The sequence below is a fragment of the Nyctereutes procyonoides genome, unplaced genomic scaffold, assembly GCF_905146905.1.
Source record: "Nyctereutes procyonoides isolate TBG_1078 unplaced genomic scaffold, NYPRO_anot_genome, whole genome shotgun sequence".
In the NCBI taxonomy this organism is placed as follows: Eukaryota; Metazoa; Chordata; class Mammalia; order Carnivora; family Canidae; genus Nyctereutes; species Nyctereutes procyonoides.
In genome coordinates this window covers 2,176,728-2,203,556 of record NW_026575044.1, presented here as the reverse complement: position 1 = coordinate 2,203,556, position 26,829 = coordinate 2,176,728, and the positions used below count along the sequence as shown (strand labels likewise).

General features: G+C 37.6%; 1 protein-coding gene across 4 annotated transcripts in view; it reads right to left on the bottom strand.

Annotated features, from left to right (window-relative positions):
- NME7 (NME/NM23 family member 7) overlaps nucleotides 1-26,829 on the bottom strand; it is a 261,270-nt gene that overhangs the window by 51,553 nt on the left and 182,888 nt on the right. For 3 of the 4 annotated variants that reach the window (XM_055323525.1, XM_055323523.1, XM_055323527.1), the window contains exon 11: nucleotides 3,345-3,452. In XM_055323525.1, the coding sequence (XP_055179500.1) occupies nucleotides 3,345-3,452 (108 nt within the window). Of the gene's footprint in view, nucleotides 1-3,335; nucleotides 3,453-26,829 lie in introns of those variants that run through there. The other variant, XM_055323524.1, reaches the window with a different exon arrangement.

The window sequence follows — 26,829 nt, the reverse complement described above, 5'->3', positions numbered from 1 at the left end:
AAAAATGCCTTTGTCACAATTAGAAGAATCCAAATAAATCAGATTCTATATTCATGCTAAGATCCATGACCTCTGAAACTTATTGTGAGTTCAATGAGGACAGGAGAAATGTCTCGATTTATTCTGAAATCCTATCACAATGTCAGCAAGTAATACATACTACAATCATTTGCTACAAGAATAGTAAGTGCATAAAATAAATGGGGACAAAAAATGAATTGAAACCATACCAAGGTCTACACTTATGACACAAATAAACTTAGCTCAGTAAACATCACATGGGGAAAAGATTAAGCAGAACATTTTCCCATTTCCCTGGCTCCTATAGGGAGCCTATTATTCCAGTGTGTTAATGACATTTCTGGTTTGTGCCTTTTGTCCTAGCATCTTGCCTGGTGGGAGCTGCCTTTCAAAAAGGTCCTGGATTAGACAATACATTTTATGGTCATCCTACATCTAAAGGATGTTCTCTTGATAAATAGCAGCATAAAGTGCTTCCCTGATCAGAGAGCTTGTCCATTTCACCCTGAATTTCACTCTGAAGACTTATGAACAGATAATTACTCTGGCTTCTAGGTGTTTTTATAATACTTTACCATTTAAAACCAAGTAACAATCCACAAATAGTTAATCCCTAACTGGGAGAACATCTCTTGGTTATATTAGCATTCTTTATCCTGTTTTCCTGATAAAAGTGAGGCATGGAAAGAAAAAATGACTTATTCAAGGTCACATCAAGTATGAATCACCAGCCACATGAGAGGAGGCTGCTAGAGCTCCAACTTCTGGCTTTTGATTAATTTTCTAAACCACACAGTCATTAACTTACAGTTAAATCTCCTGTGCAGTTAGGCTAGAAAATGATTTAGAAAATGGGGGTTTGTAAACTGCAGGCAGTATCAATCCATTTCAAACTGTACAAGCAGCATCATGGGCATACCTTGATAATATTTTTTAAATTTTAAATGGGCATAAATTTCATGATTAATATTTCAGTTTCACTGAACAACAATCTGTATTCAAAGCTAGTCTACAGATCCTAAAATATCAAAATATAAAGAGAATATTTATAAAACAGGTGAAAATTTCCAATAAACATGTAATGCTTTGGGCAATTAATTAAAAAGGAAGTTACATTTTTCTAATTCATAAGTATGTCAAAATTTCATACCAGGGTGCATTGTTCAGATAAGATTATATTAACATGTAATTGCATGTTTATCACATTAACATCCTGTATTATAGCAGAAAATCTTAATGGAGTTAACAAAGTCATTGTCTATAGCAACAAAATCAAACACTGATGGGAATAAATTTAATATAGTATGTTCAAGACCTCTATGAATAAAGACTCTACTGCTTGCATAAAAGAAGAGGCATACTATAAATACAGATGAAAATTCACAATTATAGATATGTCACTCTCATATTAACTTATAAACATATTATAATGTTAGTCAACATCCCATTTGCATCTTCAGGATAAAGAACTTGGTAAACTCATGCAAAGTTCATGTGGAGGAATAAATTTAAAAGAATAACCAGGAAAATTTTTCAAAGTATAAATAAAGTACAACATTAAAAAAAGTATTTTGCTGGCATAGACCAATGGAATAAAATCAAAAGCTCAGAAACAGGCATAGATGTAGACAAGTATTTAATAAATGAGAAGTAACAATGAAAATACAGAAGGATTTAATGATGTTATGACAGCTGACTGGTCCAGACCTCACACTATATGTCAAATTCTAGGTGGATTGAATGTTTTAATGTAAGAAAATGAAAGTAAAATGTGAGGGAAGGCCTTTCTATGTATAACTTCAAGGCAGAAAAAAATGAGTGATATATTTGACATAAAACATAGGTAATATTCTCTAAAAACATAGGCAATATTCTCTAAAATAAATACTATTGAGGATATCAATCATCTTTCTATCATTATGCTACACTTTATCGTGTGTTTTTTCAGTTCAATTCCTTTTGACATACAAAAATTTAAAAACTGTAAAAAGTAAAAAAAAAAAAAAAAAAAAAAAAAACCTCTATTTTTCTTTAAAATCTCTCTGCTTTTGGCCTAGAAAGGACTTTTTAAAAACCACACCAGACTGGGGCACCTGGGTGGCTCAATTGGTTAAGCGTCTGACTCTTGATTTCAGCTCAGGTCTTGATCTCAAGGATGTGCATTCAAGCCCTGCATTGGGCTACAATGATGGGTGTAGAGTCTACTTAAAAATAAAAAGCAGAAAAAAAAATAAAATAAAATAAAAAAAAAAAATAAAAAGCAGGGGTAACCCGGGTGGCTCAGCAGTTTAGGACTGCCTTCGGCCCAAGGCATGGTCCTGGAGACCTGGGATCAAGTCCCATGTCGGGCTCCTTGCATGGGGCCTGCTTCTCCCTCTGCCTGTGTCTCTCATGAATAAATAAAATAAAATCTTTAAAAAATAATAATAATAAAGAAGCAAAAAACCAAACAATAATTTTCACTAATATTTTCTTTTTTAAAGATTTTATTTATTTATTCATGAGAGACACACACACACAGAGAGAGAGAGAGAGAGAGAGAGAAGCAGAGACACAGGCAGAGGGAGAAGCAGGCTCCATGCAGGAAGCCCGACGTGGGACTCGATCCCGGGTCTCCAGGATCAGGCCCTGGGCTGAAGGCAGATGCTCAACCACTGAGACACCCAGGCATCCCATCACTAATATTTCCTTATAATTTTTTCATTGTTTCCTATAATGTTAATTACATAGATGAGGGTCAAAATATGGCTCTGTCCCATATGAGTGGTTTGAGGAAATTACTTAACCTGAGTTTCAATTTATTTTCCTGAAAAAATGGACATCATAATACCAACCTATCAGAGTTGCTTTGGAGAGTAAAAGAATTACTTTATACAAAGCATTTATCTATCATGCTAGAAACCAGCATACAAAGAGTCAATAAATAGTAACTATTGCTTTTAATGTTATCACACATCATACTGGACTTCTTGATTTCACAGACATATTTTTATGACTAAAAACTTATGGCAATAGTATTTCTACCCGTTTTTTAAAACAAATTTCATATTATTTAATTAATGCTTTTCATTTTCTAAATTATTTTTAAATGTATGCATTAAAATATTTGAATATATATATGACAATCACAGAAATACCTTAATTCTTTGAAGACTAGTTATATGCAGCATCCTACAATGTGGCCATTTAAAGCTGCAGTCTGAAGTCTTCAGATGGCCAAATAATAGTATAATCCAAGAATATTAAAAGGTTTCTTATACACAGGAACAGCTGAGACTATGAGTTTGAAATACAAATAGGATATTGAACCTTCTTTATCTTACCTCTAAGAGGCCATCGTCCGGTAGATCAGTACAGTGAACGGCATTCTGGATCTTAGTTTTACCAAAGATTGCTCTGAGGGTTCCAGGGCGTAAATGCCGGGCAATTTCCTAGAAAATACACATTTACATATAAGGTTGGTCACTCAGTATTAACAAGAAAAACACCAGTTAACTGAAACACTTGAATTACCTGTTTATGAAATACATGTATACATTGATGGCACTGACTTTTTCTGGAAATACTGTGTATGTATGAAAACTTTGATGATGAAACATTTCAGTTCACTCATAAAGCTTTTTCTGTGGCCTGATATAAAGTCCAGAGGGCAACAATAATTACATCTCTTTTTATCAACAGTTTATGGAAATCACATAAAATACGAACCCAGTTCATTACTGTGAAAGACCTGAATCCGAACAACTTAATTTAAAATGAGCTAGTTTGATGGCACTGCTTTCAAAAGATTTTTCAAAATGTTCCAGTTGTATCAGCTTAGCACTAGCTCACATTAGGGGAAAGAATGGTTACAAATAACTCAAAACTGAGAGTAAAAGTAACAAGAGGTTAAAAAAATTAAAGATGGGGGAGTATTAATGACTTACTTATTAGTCTTTTTTTTACATTCTTTTTATTTTTTAAGATTTTATTTATTTATTCATGAGAGACACAGAGAGAGGCAGAGACACAGGCAGAGGGAAAAGCTGGCTCCATGCAGGGAGCCCAATGTGGGACTCGATCCCAGGACCACAGGATCACACCCTGAGTCAAAGGCAGATGCTAAACTACTGAGCCACCCAGGAATCCCACTGAGCCACCCAGGAGTCCCCTTTTTTAAAAATTTTAAGTAAAACATTTCCAAAACTTCTAATTTTGACATATACATACAAAAAGGGTATCTAATTTTCATGAAATTTTTTTAAAAAAGGAACAAATAATCTGTGTGCCCACTATTTAGCTGAAAAGTGCCCTGTATAGGACTTCAACCTGACTTCATGCTATCCCATTCCAACCTCTACCCAGTGGTACCCGTTACTCTCAATTTTATTTAAAAATTCCTTTGTTTCGTTTGGTTTTCAAAACACTGTTTTTCAGATTTGTCCATGTTGTTGTGTAGTTCATTTGTTATAAAAATTCATATTTTATCCATTTTCCTGTTAATGGACATTCAACTAATTTTTTCTCTCCCCTCCTTGCTTTTGACATGCACACAATCACACACAACTCTGTGTGTAGTATGGCACTCTTATATGTAGTATGGTGGTGCATGTGTGCAAGAGTTTTGTTTGGGTTAGGGCCCAGACATACTCAGTACTGCCAAACCATTTTCTTAAGTGGTTGTAACAATTCGCCTCAACCATTAGTGCACCAAGAATTCCCACCACACACATTAAAAATCAACATTTGATATTGGCTGACTTTTTAATTCTGCTATCATGGTGGGTGTGGAACGGTGTCTCACTGTGTTCTTAGTTCATACTTCCCTGATTACTAAAGATGGCTAGTGTCCTTTCATACACATCCACTTTTGTAAAATGCTTATTCTTATCTTTTCTCCATGTTCCTACTGGCTTTTATTTTCATTCCTTTTGATTATTATTCTTGTATACTGAATTCTATTTTTTGTCACTTTTTTGTGATGCAAATATCTTTTCCTTGTCTGAAGCTTGTCTTTGGGTTTTCTTTAGTAGGATTTTTATGAACAAAAATACTAAATTTTAATGAAATTAAATTTATCAATATTCTCATTTATGATTTGTGTTGTTTCTGAAGGAATCATTCCCTACTCCAATACCACAAGGATACTCTTCTCTATTGTCTTCTAAAATCTTTAAGTTTTGCCTTCCGCTTGAAGTTCTTGATCCATCTACAATTGACTCTTGGCTATGATGTGAGGGGGATAACCATTTTCATTTTTTCCACATGGATATTTAATTGTCCAAGCACCATTTATTGAATAGTTACTCTCCTTCCCCACAGTCTCCAGTGATTAGCTCTGTTATATATAATATTTCTGTGTAGGTATGAGTCTATTTATTGGTTTGCTGTTTGGTTCCACTGGATGTTTTGTCCATTTGTACATTTACCTTATCCTGTCTTAATTATTATAATTTTATAATTAGACTTCATCTGGTAGGGCATCTTCAACTCTAGATTTTGGTTTTGAATGCATGAAGTCTGAGTTGCCTATCAGATATTCAAGGCAAATTTTCAAATACACGGATGGGAATGAGCCCCAAGTTCAGAGGAGTCTTCCATATTGCAAATAACAATTTGGGGACCCAAAGCATTTTTAAGATATTTAAAGGTTTCAGTTGGATGAGACTGTGAAAGCAGTGACAGGAGATATGGGGGTGCCATATCATTGGAAAGTCAAGGAGACAAGGAAAGATGAGCAAAGGAGATGAAGAAGGAATGACCAGCTAGGTAAGAAGAAATCCAGGCAAGTGCATTCCTAGAAGACTGTGAAGAAAAATGTCAAGGACAGAGGGTCATCAGCAGTGTCCAATGCTGCTGAGAAGTCAAGTAGGGTAAACACCAAGAACTGCATACCTGATGTATCAATATGGAGTCAAGAATATCCTGGACAAGAGTGGTTTCAGAGGCCTGGAGATGAGCGAAACACAGATTAATGTGATTTCAGGAGAGAAAGGGAGTAGAGGAACTGGGAAAAGTGAATACAGTCAACTATTTGAAGAGTTTTGTTGCTAACATTGAGCAGTAAATGGAGAGAAGAGGAATGGGAGAGAGGTTTTTCTGGAGGAGAGTGTTATTTTTAAAATGAGAGAAATAATAGCATGTTTACATGCTGAGAGGAATGATCCAATGAAGACAAACACTGACAAAGCAGGAATAAGAGGGAATTGCTGGAGTGGAGTCACATGTAAGAGTAGGGGAGTTGGCCTTATCCAGGAGCATGGAACATCCATCTTTAGCATCAAGAATACACACGGAGTCTGCTGCAGGGAGTGGATATATGCAGAGGTGGGAACTTATGGAAGCTATTTTTTAATTTTTATTGAGATATAACTTACATAGGTAACATGCATTGGTTTTAAGTGCCCCATGAATTTTGTCAAATGTATAAACTCAGTAATCACCATCCTGAACAAAATATGGAACATTTCCAAAGTTCTCTCCAGAAGTTTTCTTATGATTGATTCCATTATGCAGTGAAAGGGGCAGCACGATTGTCATCAGCTGGAGAGGAAGGCTGGGGAGGAAGTTTTTGGGATGTCAGGAGAGAAAAGAAGGTACAGAACACATTTTAAGAGAGCAAGAGAATGAATTAGAAACTGAAATGTGACTGCTGACAGCACTAAGGGCCCTCCTGTGAGGTCTTTCATTAGTGAAGGTAGTGATCACGAATGAAAAGGGAGATCATACAGGATAGCTTTGTGTTCTCCAGCCACATACAGCTGCATGGGTGCAGGCAGAGATTTGATAGAAAGTTGAATATAATGAGGGTTAGGGCTTTACCAAAAGAAAACCACAAAACAAGAGAGGGGTAAGGGAGTTGAGAGTGTAAGCAAGGGAATGATAGTAAGGACAGGCAACAAAAATTAAACTGAGTAAGAAAGCGAGGGCCTGGGGTAGGGGTGCAGGGGAGAGAGATGCTGAAAAGGTAGATCAATGGATTGGAGCTCCTAGTGGGACAGAATGAGTATTAAAATTGGCATTTGAAGAAGTGAGCTGGAAAATTAAGAGAAAAGATACCTAAAATTGAAATTACTGGAAGTGAGTGGTGAGGGGGTGTTGGTTAACAACCCTTTTGGGGTTTGCCAGGTGTAATCTGAAACTGGCCCCTGTACTCAGAGGGCGGGAAGAAACTGAAGAAAGTTTAGTAGTGGCAGTTTTCATAAGCAAAAGGAACTTGAGTGGCAGTAAGGTGAGTGGATCCCTGCACTCACTAGCAACATCTTAAGTTCACACAGAGGCCTTAACTGGGTTCCGTCATGCATACTGTGCAGGTGTTCTCAATACCATATCATTACCTCAAGGCTGGGCCTTTGGAGCAACCACTAGGGGCCAGAAAGGCAAGCAGAACCCACATTCCAAGGACAGGCGAGGGGACAAGGAACCTCTGATCCACTAGGTCAACTGGTGGTCGTATCTTTTCAAAGACCTTCTCCAACAGGGGGTTACAATGATTTATAATGATCAATTTTAAGACATAACCATGGCCCAGGTCACATGGAGGGCAAGCACAGTGAGGAAAGGAGGATCGCAGACTAAGAGCCAAAGTGCTGAGTGGATCAGCTCTGTAGATATGGCAATCACCAAGAGCTATGGCGGCTGTAGCTTCTGGTGCAAAAACGCTGAGTAGTCGTCACACGTGTGATTCAATGACTTTGGCACATTTTAAAGGTGTGCATCTATTTAATTAAGTCTTCCTTTCAAGGTTGTATCAAATGTCAGTTACAAATATATTACCTAAGAAAAACATTTTGATAAACTAGAAAATAAGGGTGGCTGAATATTTTTTTTCAAATTCATGACTTTTATTCTGTTCCCCCTAATTTTCCTGAGTATCAAGCACCCAATCTTACACACCTACTCTTCTCACGTGGTGGTAAGCTGCCATTCGGTGAAGATGTACTTTGTAAAATCATGAAGGTGAGTACTTATTTTCCTTTTCCTGTAACTTCAGTTAGGAGGAACATACTTGAAAAGGACTCCATTTGAGAGAACTGTTTCATAAGAACTTATCCTGTACCTACTTTATTTGGCACTCACCATTTTCATTAAAATATTGCTTTCATGTAGGTGACTTTATATGTACAACACTCGAATTCTGAAGAAGGGTGTGTGTGTGTGTGTGTGTGTGTGTGTGTGTGTGCGCGCGCGCGTGTGTGGTGATGGTGGTGGTGGTAATTGGGGATGTTGTTGTTAAGGTCTAATCATAATGTACCATGGTGAAAGAATGTGGTCTCTTTGGTCATCCTTTGAAGGGATTTGTTGGTATTTTCTTTGCATAGTCAATTTTAGTCAGAGTCTCAAGGGTAGCTGTGAATAATGTTGTTACAAGTTGCATTTTCTGGGAAACCAACTCTGAGGCAGATTTGCATGCAGGAAGTTTACTGGGAAGTGGCCTCAGGATCTACACTTGTGGGGAAGTAAGTTACATGGGATTGGGCAGAGGGAGTAGTTGAACTGCAATGAGTAACAAGAGCAGCCTCAGATAATCCTACGGCGAGCTCTAGAGCTACTCTGACCCCTCAAAATCATTCTGAATTGAAGCAAACAGGTACAGCCTTGATCTCTCCAAAATGACTAGTCACTGGATATGGGCCACTCTAGGGAAGGGGCCATGACCTCAGGGGCAAGGTGACTTTCTTTAACAGGGGGCAATATCTGGAGGACTTACTGAATTACTGTCAGTTGCCAACATACAGGAGAATGGGCACTTTAGTCCTGAAGGTGACAGGGGGATCTGAGTGGCCCTCCACAGCCTCTACTACTTATAGACATACGAACACACACAACGTATGTTGCATACACAGCATATATGACAAATATGTTGTTGCAGACTATCACAATCTGATTACCATTCTTTTTAGGTAATTTTTTCTCTTTTCTGGAAAATTTTGCATTATCTCTTTATCTAGGCATTGGTTATTTGCCAGTCATTCTGTTCCACTGGTCTATTGACTGTTGTCCAATTTAATGTGAAGAGCCACATCTTTAGTCAGCTTCTATTTCTTCCATTGTTTTCTCTCCTCCATGTCATGTCTTCTTTCCTTTGGTTATTTCTATGCAATAAATGTTGCGACTTCTGATTCTATCTTCCCTCTTTTTTTAAACTGGATCCAGGTAAGGAGTCCAAGATGGCAGAGGAGTAGGAGACCTTAGTTTTGTCTAGTCCCAGGAATTCAGCTAGATAGCTATCAAATCTGTCTAAGCACCTGCAAACTCAACCTGAGATCTAAGAAAAGAATTGCTACAACTTTACAAATAGAAAATTGACCACTTTCAGCATGGAACCATAGTGATGTCCCCTGTCTGATTTCTTTTTTTAAAAATATTTTATTTATTTATTCATGAGAGAGAGAGAGAGAGAGACAGGAGAGAGAGAGGCAGAGACACAGGCAGAGGGAGAAGCAGGCTCCATGCAGGGAGCCCGATGCGGGACTCGATCTCAGGTCTCCAGAATCATGCCCTGGGCTGAAGGCAGCACTAAACCACTGAGCCATCCGGGCTGCCCTCCCTGTCTAATTTCTAATATTGGTTTATATTTCCTCACTTTTTTCTTGGATGTTTATCAAATTTGCTTATCTTCTCAAAATATATACTCTATTATTATTTTTCATGGATCTGACATTCCTTAAATCTCTCTGAGGATACTGACTCTCTTATTTTAAAGGTTATTTGTTAGCTCTATTAATTTGCTTTCTTTAGGTATTGGTTCTGTGACAGTTCTGAGCCCATGGTGCTATCTGCCATGTTAATGCACTCATTTTACTGACATTCTCTATTTCCCCAAACCCTCTGAGCCACCTTCAATTCATTGTTCATGCTGCTATCATTTTGCACCTACAGAACAGATATTATTATGCTACTCACTTGCTATAGCCTAAGGCCTAAGTTCCTTAATGTGGCTCCTTCAAGATCCTCCACATTTTGCCTAAACCTATCTTGTAGGCTTCACTCAAACTTTCCCTGAAAGCTTAAATCCCACTAACATGATTTCCTCTATGGGACTTATTTGAATTCTGCCCCGGGGAATTTTACTTTTTCCATTGTTTCAAGAGGAATTTATGCTCCTATTAAAGACCTCTGATTTGTATTTTATATGGGTTTTTTTGTGTGTGTCTATTTTAGTAAGTTCTCATTAGACTCTCAACCTTTAACACAATATAAAACTTCTTTGGTATTTTATGTCTTATTTCTAAACACAGAGTAAATGTTTGCCAAACACTTGTTGACTGACATAAAATGACAACGTTTCTACTCAGGGAGCTAGGATGGAGAAGTAAGGAAGAGCAAGGGCTATGGTGGAAGGCTCTGTGGGTTTGAATTTTGCCTTTGTCACTGACTAGTTGTTTGACCACACGTGTTCCTTAGCCTCTCTGCTTTAATGTCCTCATTTGTACAATAGGGAAAAAAACAAGACTTAATGATGGTGTTGTTGTGAGAACTGAAGGAATAACTCACATTGTTTAGAGATGTGTCTGTCACATTCAATAGACAATGCCTATTAGTTTTATTAATATAACCTTAGGATTTATAGAAAATTAAGATGAGACTTCTTAGAAAAAGAGTATACTTTGTTTATGCATTAAAGGTAGCCCAACCAAATATTCAAGTATTTTTTTAAAAAAAGGTTTATTTATTTTAGAGAGTGAGAAAGAGTAAGAGAGAGAGAGCTCAGGGGGGAGGGGCAGAAGGAGAAGGAGAGAGGGAATCTCTAGCAGATTCCGTGCTGAGTGCAGAGCCCCACATGGGGCTCAATCCCAGGACCCTGAGGTTATGACCTGAGCCAAAATCAAGAGTCAGACGCCTAACTGACAGACTTACCCAGGCATCCAAATATTTTAATAAATATGTGACATCTCTCAAGATTTTTAATGATAGTTTTAGAATAAAGGTAAATGTTTAAATAATCAAGTAATAAGACACTTAGATTAAATGATAATCTATAAGTAAACAAGTCACAAAAAGTATAAAGTCTTTACTGCTATATTTTATTTAGGTAAATGATAATGATGAAGCATAAAGCTATAGAACAAGTATTTTCTTCATAGCTTCTTTCATTTTTCATTAAAACAGGCTTTCATCTCATCTTTTTTTGAAAAAGTAGATACATTGATTTTACTTTTGATTATTGTAAAATTTCACATACACCTATAAAAATAAAAATTACTGAAACACTGAAAGTGAAAGTCCAGAAGAACCTTCCACAGATCATTCCCCCCCTCTGTTTCCTGGCAGTTTTTCCCCAATTGTTACTAATAGACTCATGCTCATGCTCTCCTGTTCCTTGTACTATGGTGAAAACCATCCCACCAAGCACATCCCTTAATGAAGCAGAAATGAATTCAGATACGTAAAAGCAATGTAAAATACCAACATGCAATTTTCATATCAGAAATGATTTAACTTACTGTAGTTTTAATAAGTAATAGGTTATCCTGAGAAAATGAGGCTCTTTAGAGCCTCACATTTATTTGCATTTAGAAGGTCAGCAATCTTTCAAACTCTACTAAATTCCTATCATATCCATCTGCCACTACAACCTGGCCTGCTGAGCACCCTCAAGTCAAATGCTTGGTTATTATACAGCCCATCAGAAGTGCTAAAAATTCTGCTCTGGTAATCCTGCCGTGGGAGGAAGCATTCTGGCTTAAAGAATGACCTCTAAATCTAAAACATGGGAAAAATGCAGTAAGTAGGATGATGATTAGCTAAATACTGAAAACACATTGGAGAAACTTTATATAATTATCTTACTATTGTGTCCATTATAAATATTTTTGTTTATTGAATTTTAAGTCTGCCAGACTCATAAAATACATCTGGACAAAGAAAACAAATTGCTTACACAGAAAGCCATATTGTTTCAGTTATTTATAATACAAGAGAGATTATGCAAGATGTGACCTTCCACTAACGAAATGTATTGGGAAGAGATCTGTGAAATTTATTGATTATACAACTTTTATGAGAGACGACTTGTTGATCAACTACAGAATACATTCATACAATGAGTGGTAAATAGTGGATAATCACAATTGGTCATTAATCTAATTTCAAAAAGATTCTAAGCAAAAGGAAAACGTCTACTCTTAACTATAGGGTAACCGTGTTAGCTATAATAGAGACAAGTGGATAAATATTAAAAGAAGAACTATAGGGATCCCTGGGTGGCTCAGCAGTTTAGCGCCTGCCTTCGGCCCATGTCGTAGTCCTGGAGTCCCAGGATCGAGTCCTGCATCGGGCTCCCTGCAGGGAGCCTGCTTCTCCCTCTGCCTGTGTCTCTGCCACTCTCTCTCTCTATGTCTCTCATGAATAAATAAATAAATCTTAAAAAAAAAAAGACAAAGAACTAGCATAGCTTCAGTCTTGGCAACCCTACAAAAGCTGTGAAGCAAAACAGAAAATCATGCTATAACTATTGCCCTCATTTCACAGACAAGGGTAATAAAACTTAATATTAAAGACCAAATAAGCAACTGGTATAATTAAAGCAGCAACTATTCATTCTTTTAGCCAATGAGTCCTGTAATATTAAAAAGTACATGCTGAGTTCTTGCCTCAATTCCTCTGGTACTTCAGAAACATCCCACCAAAGTTGACCTTCAAAGCAACTTCTCCACTTGCATGAAACTTTATATTAACTAATGCAGTGATAGTTTTATATTCCTGGGAGATGAGCAGTATCGGATAAATTCTCAACTAAAACATGATAATGGAACACTGGAGGAACTGGAAATAGGAAAGGGGACCACAAGAGAGATCCAAAGGCTACTTTCTATAAGTCTAAGGCTCCTTTTAAAACCTATGCACAGGACTCAGAAAGAATAACTGCAAAATTAAACTCAACTACTTATGTATTAATCTCATTGAGTGAGCTGTCGGAGAATTCACAGTAAATACACTTATCTTACTAGCTCCGGAGACCATATGATCTGCTTAAATATGAGGAATCATTAAAACACCTGGCTTGTGAACTCTTGACAGGCTTCACATCTCACTTTTCATTAAGTAGAAATTAGATGTAATGTAAATTTATAGAACCTGAAGAGGGTGATAATTAAATGGGATTTCAGGCAAAACATTTAGACAATTCAATCCTGTCTTTTGCACTAGGCTTCAATAGATCACATGCCATAGTAATCACTTCCCCTTACTGAGCTGTTTGCTACTTTAGCCAACAATAGGCACTGGCTGATACAGGTGTTATTTTAAAGTAAAAATGATGATCCCTGCATTTTCTTTTTAAATAGCTGGGCAAATCTCTTTGCTCACTTTTACATAAATTACATTTTAGCAAAACCCACAAGGACTCATTTATATTAAGTCTGTGAGCATACATGTTAGTATAGAGGAAGAAAATGATACAATTTTTTGGTAAATATTTTCCTATTTTGTTTTTCCCAAATGCTACATTTAGGAGACTTAACCTTTGAAGTATAGTCATATTACTACTGAGAAACTTGAAAGACTCAATCTCTCCTCTAAAAAGAAGTGCTCCCCACAGCCTACCCTGTCCTGATAAAATGAAGAACTACTACACAATCTTTCTGGACTCTCCTAAAGAAACTTAAAGGTCAATACTCGGGAACTCCTTTAAAGGAACAAAACAATGAAACAGATGGGACCCATACTTGGCACCTTTAACACCCAATTTATTATAAAGTCCTGTCAATAAAATGCTGAAATACAGTCCACAGCAGCCTATTTCTCTTTTCCTCCACTCTGCTACCATATTCTCTTGCCTAGACTATTGATTTCTTAGATTTCACTCTTCCTGGTTTATGTAGTCTCCTAGTTCTTACTACTCCTGATAAATACATTCAACACAAAACAGGCTATTCAACAAAGCTGAATCATACCATTTCTCTCCTTAAGATGCTTTCTTTCTTAACAGGAAATCTAAAAATTTTAACATGCTCTAGAAAGGCCTTTGTGATCTGAATCCTGCTTACTTCTCTACCTGCACCTGTAATAATCTAGTCTCTTCCACCTCTTCCAATTTTTAAAGCCACCAAGCTCTTTCCTAGTTCAAGCATGAAAACACACATAATTCCCTCTGAATATTCTGGCTCAAGTTTTTCTCCCTCTTCTCAAGAAGTTCATAGTCCTTACAAATGGTTCAGAAAAAGCAACACAAGTAAGACCAAGTCCATTCTATAGAGTGGCTTTCTTAACCCTTCATTTTACCCTCCTTCCAGATGGAGGTTAGGAATCTAAAAATTACATTCTCTAGACACCCTTTAGGCTAGAATTCTTTTTCTTTCTTTCTTTTCTTTCTTTTTTTTTTTTTTTTTTTTTTAGGCTAGAATTCATGATGTAAATTTTGTCCCAATAAGATCTGGAAGGCAGAAATGAACACAGGCCAGCTACCTGCTGATGTTGCCCCTGGCAGACAAAGTAGAACACACGAGTGTTTGGAGGCAGTTGTGGCCAGACTCAAGGCCTAAGTTACCAGATTCTGTGACAGTCAGTGCCAGTGGCAGCAGTGGAGGTAGCAGTAGCAACCTTTGCCTTAGATGCTGGTATGTTGAGGTGGCCTTGACATCAATAGCTCCAGTGGTCTAAAAACTCAATATATATAGGGATACTTCAAATTATAAAATAGGACAGGAGAGTTTATAAAACTTAAGATTATTTATCCTATAGTAGCAACATAAATCTCAGCAGTGTGTGGAAATATCTTGGGTGTCTTAAAGGCCTAGGTCCAGCATACAGGACTGAATTAAATAAGATAATGTCCACAAAATGCCTAATAGTGTCTGGTCAAATCAGAGGCATTCAACAATAGATACAGTTATCTTCATAATATTATAAATAAATTCCCGAGATTATAGCTAATAATGAAGCATTTAGATAGTACTTTCATTTTTTAAAAATGAAATATTTCATATGTACCCTATGTACCCTATGTACACAACCCCTATTGTGTTGGCAATGCAGACAGTTATCACCTTTTATAGGTATGGATTACCTGGTTCTACACTCTTAGATTTCCTATCCAGCACTGAAGAAAGAATGTATCCAAAGATCAACCACTTTGGGCAAACTCTTTTAATTTCCTAACCTGCTCCAGGCCTGCTACAATTCCCTTTAAAGTTGCCAGAAGTCTACCCCTTCTGGCACAGTCCACCCTCTCACCTTGTTTAGACCACAGTGGTCTCCTAACAGGCCAGCCTGAGTCCACCATCAAAAATTTATTTCCCTTGTTTCACTCTTGTCATTTGTAAATGCCTCAAGGGCTATGACTTTTGTATATCCACCACACAGAGAATGCTCATGAAAGATTCACTGAATAACACCAGTAATGGTTTAGTGCAGGAATGAATACATGAATGAAATGACTACACGATCAAATATATACACTTCATTAACCTGGTTAACAACAGGGTAGAGAAACTAGATCTCTTGGTTACTAATAATCCAGTAGGCCCTTTTGGGTATGTTACATTCTTCAGACATGCCTATTTAAGGAACCCTGAAACATATCCTTTTGAAATGAAAGTAATCACTACTTAATTTATCTATTTCGTGAGTTGATGGTTTTGTATATCAGACTTTCTCAAATTAGGGCACATCTGTTTGAAAATGGAATCAAGAACTCTAAGCACTAATCTCAAAGCTCTGAAAGTGACTTGCTCTGTGACCTTGATTAAAGATAATACTACTGTTTCATCACAGATACAGAACCCTATGTGGTGAATATGAAATGAGATGGGAGCAGTCTACCAGAGTGGCATTAGGTAGAAGCGCATGCTCATAAATGACTTTTCCAATTGGGATAGTAAGACACACCCAAATTCCCTGAAGGACTACTGAATCTTCTGGTGAATACCCATAATGTAGAAAGGATCAACTCATTCTCTAAACATTAGTGGTCACATTATAGTTAATCATCTTTAATCTTCTTTGAACTGCTCTATTACATGTGCTTTCTTTTGAAAACATATGCTCCTCTATTGCTCTATAATGTAATAAATCATGTTCTTATATAGGATCTTGAGGCAAGATCCTCATTTAAAGAGGAAATACTAAGCTCTGTTTACCACAGTTCCAATGTCATTATTTTCTTGATTATATATCTTTTACCAGTACACATTTGTGCACAAAATACACTGAATTTTTCTATGAATGAGAGTACTTGATAAATCAGAATACCCCTTTACCTATATAAATCAGATTACAGTTCTTGCCCTCAGAAGTATCTTGTTTTCCTTCCCCAAATCTTTATTGTAAAAAAAAAAAAAAAAAAATCTTTATTTTTTATTTTTTCCTCTCATCTTTAGTCCTCAACTGTTACAGCCATTTTAAAAAGAAAAACTTGGGACACCTAGGTGCCTCAGCAGTTGAGCATCTGCCTTTGGCTCAGGGTGTGATCCTGGGGTCCGGGATTGAGTCCCGCATCAGGCTCCTTGCTGGGAATCTGCTTCTTCCTCTGCCTATGTCTCTGCCTCTCTCTCCCAGTGTCTCTAATGAATAAATAAAATCTTAAAAAGAAAAAAATGAAAAACTTTTCTTTCAGATTTATATTCCAAAAGGTAACTTTAATGCCCTGAAATTCACTTTCTCTTCCTAAAAGAATTATAAACTATCATCTTGAAACACAATATTTACTTTGGAAAAAAAATGTTCCATTTCCTCAACCTTTTCTAGGCTCTGATCTCTGCTCTTCTCTGCCAAAGCAATGTTCAGAGCACCTTACAGAAATCTGATTTTCTTTTGTACTGCTGGAATGAGACAATTTTCCTTCTTAACAAAGTTAACTTTGAACTTTAATCTGTGTAGTTGAGTATTTTAGGAAACCACAGAAAAAGTAATTTCAAAACTATCATTCAACAGTTATTAGAATGAATGCTGGCATCTCCAACCCTAGTTTTCTAGTACCTCAAACACATGTCCCCAAATAATTATCTTCCACTACCCTCCTGCAATCTCCAGGTGCCAGTTGAATATCTCTTCTTTTGTTCCAAGTGGCATCACTATCCTTCCAAATGTCCAGGGAAGATAATTTAAAACTTTTTCTAACAATTTCAGTCATTATGCACAACCAGTTGGTCACTACCTAACTTATTAATTTTATTTGTTAATATCCCCCTCCATTTATTCAACGAGTATTTATTGATACCTTTAACATGTGAGGTGCTGGTGCTGTAGGTTAGGAAATAAGTTTAATTACACATGACATTTTTTATTCTAAGAAGTCACAGTCTTACGAGATGTCAGGTAAATAAACAGTTAGTGATGTTCTAGGAATTGATAAACAGCTGTCAAAAAATAAACAATAACAAACTGATCTGTACCATTTTCCCATTTCCATAGTGTAGATACTCCCACCATGACAGCATATGGACTTGGGAAGTAACGCTAATGACTGGATCTTGCAAGCTGGTGCAAGCTGACCCAACACACAATGTGACAAACGCTCTCCTGGAGATATGATGCAAAGTGCCCTGGGAATACAAGGAAGGGTACCCAGGGCAGGTTTCACAGGATTTTCTGGGTTCTGTGAACTTTCTTCCATTTTTCACAGCTACTCTTTAGCTTAGCAAGGTGCAGGGGAAGTTGGCATGATAGCTTTTTCTGTAACTCAATCACCTCTGATGGCTCCCCATTTTATAAACAATAATTAAGACATGTAAGGTATGATAATTCAAGGAGCTTAATTTTGCCCTGAAATATTATTTTAGCCTCATCACTTTTGTAAATGGACCCAGTACACAAAAAAGGACATACATACTTGCTTTAATAGTGAACCTTTTTAAACAACTTGCAACGAGTTCTGTTATTTTCTGTGATACTCACCTCAACATGCCTATCAAACACAGTGGGGTGATGTTTATCAACACATTTACTTACTTTTCCATAAACTTGAAATATATTTTTATATCACCATAATTTGTTCACACTATTCCTTCAGGGAAACTCTAAGCCCCTACAAGAAAAGTCCCTCCATGAAGCATTTCCTAATCTCCAGCTAGAGTTAAGAACCCTCTGTGCTACAAAGGGTACTTAGCATAGTGTAACTTGTGTCGTAACTGAAATTATGTTGGCTATCTCTCTGTAAGAGCATTGATCAGCACTATTTGCAGATGGCATGATATTGTTTGCATAAAAACCTAAAGATTCCACCAAAAATACTATAAATAATATATGAATCCAGTGAAGTTATAGAATACAAAATTAATACCCAGATATTGGTAGCATTTATATACACTAATAAGGAAGTAGCAGAAAGAGAAATTAAGAAAACAATTCCATTTACAATTGCACCAGAAAGAATATCTAGGAATAAACTTAACCATGAAGGTCAAAGACCTATACTCTGAAAACTATAAAACACTGATGGAAGAAGTTGAAAATGACATAAACAAATGGAAAGATATTCCACATTCTACATATTAGAAGAATTAATATTGTTAAAATGTCCGCATTATCCAAAGCAATCTACAATTCAATGCAATCCCCATCAAAATACCAATAGCATTTTTCACAAAACCGGAACAAATAATACTAAACTTTGTAGGGGGGATCCCTGGGTGGCGCAGTGGTTTGGCGCCTGCCTTTGGCCCAGGGCGCGATCCTGGAGACCCGGGATCGAATCCCACGTCGGGCTCCCGGTGCATGGAGCCTGCTTCTCCCTCTGCCTGTGTCTCTGCCTCTCTCTCTCTCTCTCTGTGTGACTATCATAAATAAATAAAAAAAAAATTAAAAAAAAAATAAATAAATAAACTTTGTAGGGTACCACAGAAGATCCCAAATAGCTAAAGCAATCTGAGAAAGAAGAACAAAGCTGAAGGCATCAGAATCCCAGATTTTGAGATACACTAGAATGCTGCAGTAATCAAAACAGTATGGTACTGGCACAAAGTAGACATAGATCAACAGAGAGCCTAGAAACAAACCCATGCTTATATGGTCAATTATTCTATGACAAATGAGGCAAAAACATATAATGAGAAAAAATAGTCTCTCCAATAGACGGTTTTTAGAAAACTCGACAGCTACATGTAAAAGAATAAAACTGGACCACTTTCTAACACCATACTCAAAAATAAACTCCAAATATATTAAAGACCTACAAGTGAGACCTGAAACCATAAAACTCCTAGAAGAGAACACTGTAAGTAATTTCTTTGATATTGGTCAGAACAACATTTTTCTAGATATATCTCCTAAGGTAAGAGAAACAAAAGCAAAAATAAACTATTGACACTACATCAAAATAAACAGCTTTTGCACAGCAAAGGAAACCAACAAAATGAAACGGCTACCTCCCAGGGGCCTGAGCAGCCTGGGAGTGCAATTCCAGCAGCACAGGCCCCGGATCCCAGGGCGCTGGGGACACAGCCTAGGATCCTGCACTCCCCTGGGACAGGTGGAGGCTGGGAGGGCACAGGACAGCGAGGATGCTCCTGCGCCAGGCATCCCCCAGCTGTGGTCAGTGCCTCCTGCCCCTGGGAGCCTCCAGGTCATTGCAGACTGGGAGCTCCGGTAGTTACTGGGGGAGCTGACTCCAGGGCTGGAGAGCTGGCCACCGCCAGTGTGCTCGTTCCGCCTGGTGTCACACTGTGTCTGGGATGGAGTGGGGCCACCTGGGAACAGAGGCCTCATAGGATAAACAGCTCCCACTGAGCCGTGCACCTGGCAGGGGGTGGGGCAGCTCCCCCAGGTGCACACACCTCAGAATCAGCACAGCAGGCCCCTCCCCCAGAAGACCGCTGGAAGGACAAGGGAAGAGCAAGTTCTTGACCAAGCAGTGCAGGAAAGCTCCAGGGGAAGTCAAGTGATTTACAGTATATAGAACCAGAGGATACCCCTTCTTGTTTTGTTCTGTTTTTTGTTTGTTTTTTATTTTTTTCTCTTTGTTTTCTTCCTTTTTCTAGTACAACTCATTTTTAGCCACTCTGCACTGAGCAAAATGACTAGAAAGAAGAACTCACCACAAAAGAAAGAATCAGAAGCAGTACTCTCTTCCACAGAGCTACAGAATTTGGATTACAATTCAACGTCAGAAAGCCAATTCAGAAGAACAATTATAAAGCTACTGGTGGCTCTGGAAAAAAGCATAAAGGATTCAAGAGACTTCATGACTGCAGAATTTAGATCTAATCAGGTCGAAATAAAAAATCAATTGAATGAGATGCAATCCAAACTGGAGGTCCTAAATGACAAGGGTTAATGAGGTAAAAGAACAAGTGAGTGACATAGAAGTCAAGCGGATGGCAAGGAAGGAAGCTTGGGTAAAAAAGATAAAAACAATTAAAAGACCATGAGGAAAGGTTAAGGGAAATAAATGATAGCCTCAGAAGGAAAAATCTACGTTTAATTGGGGTTCCAGAGAGTGCCAAAAGGGACAGAGGACTAGAAAGTGTATTTGAACAAATCATAGCTGAGAACTTCCCTAACTTGGGGAGGAAAACAGGCATTCAGATCCAGGAGATAGAGAGATTCCCCCCCCTAAAATCAATAAAAACCGTTTAAAACCTTGACACTTAATAGTGAAACTTGCAAACTCCAAACATAAAGAGAAAATCCTTAAAGCAGCAAGAGACAAGAGATCCCTAACTTATATGGGGAGAAATATTACATTAACAGCAGACCTCTCCACAGAGACCTGGCAGGCCAGAAAGGGCTGGCAGGATATATTCAGGGTCTTAAATGAGAAGAAATGCAGCCGAGAATACTTTATCCAGCAAGGCTCTCATTCAGAATAGAAGGAGAGATAAAGAGCCTCAAAGGTAGACAGAAACGGAAAGAATATGTGACCACCAAACCAGCTCTGCAAGAACTATTAAGGGGGACTCTGTAAAAGAAAGAGGAAGTCGAGATAAATAATCCACAAAAACAGGGACTAAATAGGTATTATGATGACACTAAATTCAGATCTCTCAATAGTAACTCTGAACGTGAATGGGCTTAATGATCCCATCAAAATATGTAGGGTTTCGGACTGGATAAAAAAGCAAGACCCATCTATTTGCTATCTACAAGAGACTCATTTTAGACCTAAGGGCACCCACAGCCTGAAAATAAAAGGTTCTAGAACTATTTTACCATTCAAATGGTTCTCAAAAGAAAGCAGGACTCACATTAGGACTCATATCTTATCCTCATATCAGATAAATTAAAGTTTATCCCAAAGACTGTAGTAAGAGATGAAGAAGGACATTTTATTATGCTTAAAGGATCTATCCAACAAAAGGACCTTAAAATCATGAATATTTATGCCCCTAATGTGGGAGCTGCAAAGGATATCAATCAATTAAAAACCAAAGTCAAGACATACTTAGATAATAATACACTTATACTGGGAGACTTCAACACAGCGCTTTCCACAAATGACAGATATTCTAAGCTCAACATCTCCAAAGAAACAAGAGCTTTAAATAATACACTGGACTAAATGGATTTCAGAGATATTTACAGAACTTTACATCCAAATGCAACTGAATACACATTCTTCTCAAGTGCACATGGAACTTTCTCCAGAATAGATCACATACTGGGTCACAAATCAGGTCTTGACTGATACCAAAAGATTGGGATTCTCCTCTGCATATTTTCAGACCATAATACTTTGAAACCAGAACTCAATCACAAGAAGAAATTTGGAAGAAATTCAAACATGTGAAGGTTAAAGACCATCCTGCTAAAAGATGAAAGGGTCAACCAGGAAATTAGAGAGAATTAAAGAGATTCATGGAAACTAATGGCAACGAAGATACAACCACTCAAAATTTTTGGGATACAGCAAAAGCAGTCCTGAGAGGGAAATACATTGCAATGCAAGCATCCCTCAAAAAAATTGGAAAAAACTCAAATACACAAGCTAACCTCGCACCTAAAGTAACTGGAGAAAGAACAGCAAATAAAACCTACACCAAGCAGAAGAAGAGAGTTAATAAATATTCGAGAAGAACTCAATGAAATAGAGCCCAGAAGAACTGTAGAACAGATAAACAAAACTAAGGGTTAGTTCTTTGAAAGAATTAATAAGATAAACCATTAGCCAGCCTTATTAAAAACAAAAGAGAAAAGACTCAAATTAATAAAATCACGAATGAAAAAGGAGAGATCACAACCAATACCAAGGAAATACAAACAATTTAAAAAACGTGCTATGAGCAGCTATACACCAAAAAATTAGGCAATCTAGAAGAAATGGACACATTTCTGGAAAACCAAAAACTACCAAAACTGGAACAGGAAGAAACAGAAAGCCTGAACAGGCCAATAACCAGGGAGGAAATTGAAGCAGTCATCAAAAACCTTCCAAGACACAAAAGTCCAGGGCAGGTGGCTTCCCAGGGGAATTCTATCAAACATTTAAAGAAGAAACAACACCTACTCTACAAAAGATAGAAAGGGACAGAATACTTCCAAACCTGTTTGATGAGGCCAGCATCACCTTAATTCCAAAACCAGATGAAGACCCCACCAAAAAAAAAAAAAAAGGAGAATTATAGACTAATATCCCTGATGAACACAGATGCAAAATTCTCAACAAGATACTAGCCAATAGGATCCAATAGTACATTAAGAAGATTATTCACCATGACCAAGTGGGATTTATCCCTGGGATGCAAGGCTGGTTCAATACTGGTAAAGCAATCAATGTGATAGAGCATATCAACAAGAGAAAAAAACAAGAACCATAGGATCCTCTCAATAGATGCAGAGAAAGCATTTGACAAAATACAGCATCCATCCATGATCAAAACTCTTCAGAGTGTAAGGATAGAGTGAACATTCCTCAGCATCTTAAAAGCCATCTATGAAAAGCCCACAGCAAATACCATTCTCAATGGGGAAGCACTGGGAGCCTTTCCCCTAAGATCAGGAACACGACAGGGATGTCCACTCTCACCACTGCTATTTAACATAGTACTAGAAGTCCTAGCCTCAGCAATCAGACAACAAAAAGAAATAAAAGGCATTCAAAAAGGCAAAGAAGAAGTCAAACTCTTCCTCTCTGTAGATGACATAATACTGTCAAAAGACTCCACCCCAAGATTGCTAGAACTTATACAGCAATTTGGCAATGTGGTGGGATACAAAATCAGTGCCCAGAAATCAGTGGCATTTCTATACACTAATAATGAGACTGAAGAAAGAGAAATTAAGGAATCAATCCCATTTACAGTTGCACCCAAAAGCATAAGATACCTAGGAATAAATCTAACCAAAGAGATAAAGGATGTATACCCTAAAATCTACAGAATGCTTCTGAAAGCAATTGAGGAAGACACAAAGAGATGGAAAAATATTCCATGCTCATGGATTGGGAGAATTAATATTGTGAAAATGTCAATGCTAACAAGGGCAATTTACACATTCAATGCAATCCCTATCAAAATACCATGGACTTTTTTCTGAGAGTTGGAACAAATAATCTTAAGATTTGGGTGGAATCAGAAAAGACCCTGAATAGCAAGGGGAATAATGAAAAAGAAAACCAGAGCCGGGGGCATCACAATGCCAGATTTCAAGTTTTGCTACAAATTTGTGATCATCAAGACAGTGTGGTACTGGCACAAAAACAGACACATAGATCAATGAAACAGAATAAAGAATCCAGAGATGGGCCCTCAACTCTATGATCAGCTAATATTCAACAAAGAGGAAAGGCTATCCACTAGAAAAAGGACAGTCTCTTCAATAAATGGTGCTGGGAAAATTGGACATCCACATACAGAAGAATGAAACTAGATCATTCTCTTACACCATACACAAAGATAAACTCAAAATGGATGAAAGATCTAATGGCAGACAAGATTCCATCAAAATCCTAGAGGAGAACACAGGCAACACCCTGTTTGAACTTGGCCACAGCAACTTCTTGCAAGATCCATCTATGAAGGCAAGGGAAACAAAAGCAAAAATGAACCACTGGGACTTCATCAAGATAAAAAGCGTCTGCACAGTCAAAGAAACAGTCAATAAAACTAAAAGACAACCTCAGAATGGGAGAAGATATTTGCAAATGACCTATCAGATAAAGGGCTAGTAACTAAGATCTATAAAGAACTTATTAAACTCAACACCAAAGAAACAAACAATCCAATCATGAAATGGGTAAAAGACATGAACACTAATTTCACAGAGGAAGACATAGACATGGCCAACAAACACACGAGAAAATGTTCTGTATCACTTACCATCAGGGAAATACAAATCAAAACCACAATGAGATACCACCTCACACCAGTGAGAATGGGGAAAATTAACAAGACAGGAAACAACAAATGCTGGAGAGGATGTGGAGAAAGGGATCCCTCTTGCACTGTTGGTGGGAATGGGAACTGGTGCAGCCACTCTGGAAAACAGTGTGGAGGTTCCTCAAAGAGTTAAAAATAGAACTGCTGTATGACCCAGCAACTGCGCTGCTGGGGATTTACCCCAAAGATACAGATGCGGTGAAATGCCAGGACACCTGTACCCTGATGTTTATAGCAGCAATGTCCACAATAGCCAAACTATAGAAGGAGCCTCGGTGTCCATCGAAAGATGAATGGATAAAGAAGATGTGGTCTATATATACAACGGAATATTACTCAGCCATCAGAAACGACAAATACCCACCATTTGCTTCGACATGGATGGAACTGTAGGGTATTATGCTGAGTGAAGTAAGTCAATCAGAGAAGGACAAATATTATATGGTCTCATTCATTTGGGGAATATAAAAAATAGTGAAAGGGAGTAAGGGGAAAGGAGAGAAAATGAGTGGGAAATATCAGTGAGGGTGACAGGACATGAGAGACACTTAACTCTGGGAAATGAACAAGGGGTGGTGAAAAGGGAGGTGGAAGGGGGTTGGGGTGACTGGGTGACAGGCACTGAGGGGGGCACTTGGTGGATGAGCACTGTGTGTTATGCTATATGTTGGCAAATTGAACTAATATATATATATATATATATATATATATACACACACACACACACGTCTACCTCCCAAATGGAAGAAGATATTTGCAAATGATACATCTGATAAAGGGTTAGTACCCCAAATCTATAATGTATACAATTTAACACCAACCCCCCCACCCCAAACAATCCAATAAAAAACTGGGCAAAGGACCTGAAGAGACATTTTTCCAAAGAAGGCATATAGATGTCCAACAGACATATGAAAATTTTCAACATCACTAATCATTAAGGAAATGCAAATCAAAACCACAATGAGATATCATGCCCGTCAGCACAAGTAGAATAAAAAAGACAGGAAATAACAAGTGTTGGCAAGGATCTGGAGAGAAAGGAACCCTTGTACATTGTAGGTGGGAATGTAAACTGGTGCAGCCACTGTGGAAAACAGTACAAAGGTTCCCCAAGAAATTAAAAATAGAAATGCCGCATGACCCAATAATTCCACTACTGGATATTTACCCAAAGAAACAAAAATACTATTTGAAAAGATATATGTATCCCTAGGTTTACTGTACATTAAATACAATAGCCAAGACATGGAAAACAACCTAAGTTTCCATTGATAGATGAATGGACAAGGAAGATATGATGTATTTATACAAGGGATATTATACAGCCATAAAAAAGGAGTGAAATCTTGCCATTTGAGATAACATGGATGGACTGACCTAAAGGGTATAATGCTAAGTGATGTACATCAGTCAGAGAAAGATAAATACCATATGATTTAAGTCATATGTGGAATTTAAGAAACAAATGAAGTGAATAAACAGAGAGAGAGAGAGAGAGACTCTTCAATATAGAATACAAACCAGCAGTTATCAGAGGGGAGGTGGATGGAGGGGATGGGAAAATAGATAAGGAGAATTAAGAGTACACTTGTCTTGTATAGAATTGTTGAATCATTATACTGTACATCTGAAACTAATATAGCAGTGTCTGTTAACTGTAGTTAAATTAACAAAAAGAAAAAGGAGGAAAACAGAGAATTGATCAGATCTGTCCTGTTCCCTGTTGAATCTGGGACTTGTACAAATAACAAAATGGCAGCACAAACAGAATGCCATGTTCTAGGTACCATTTTGTAGCTCTTGAGGGAGGCTTCCTGGGAACCCACAAACTGAAGATCTGAATACTTTATTGCTCTGTAAGTCTGGATAAGTGAAATATACTTCCCACTCATTTCAGAGGTTTTAATGATTCCCTACATAATGAGTTAATTCATACTAATACCTGAAGGTTACATTTTGTACCTTGGAGAGTGCATCTGAAAAACAAAAACAAAAACAAACCCCACAAGAGTAAAGGACATATGTTCTCTAGGTAATTAACTAAGAGTTTTTGTTTTGCTTCGTTTGAACCTGTGTGTTCTATTTTAGGCAGGGATAAGGATCTGATCACACTTTTTTTTTTTAATTAAAAAAACAGCATTTCAGGCTTAAACTACCTAGTGATGGGTAGCCTGGGTGGCTCAGCAGTTTAGTGCTGCCTTCGGCCCAACACATGATCCTGGAGACCAGGGATCGAGTCCCACGTCAGGCTCCCTGCATGGAGCCTGCTTCTCCCTCTGCCTGTGTCTCTACCTCTCTGTTTCTCATGAATAAATAAAATCTTTAAAAAAAAAAAACTACCCAGTGATTATCTATGCTATAGAACTTTCATAACTTGATTGTTCAAATAATTTCTATGTAGCAAATATGTGGAAATGAATCTAGGTCCTGTCTGTGTGTATATTGTGGGCCCACCTCATTGAGAGTTTCCAACCATTCAGTTGAATATCTGTGTTATTCTCCTCAATCTTCACAAGTACACATGGCTTAGCTAAGAAAGCACACTACTCTGTACTTGCATAGGGACACAGAA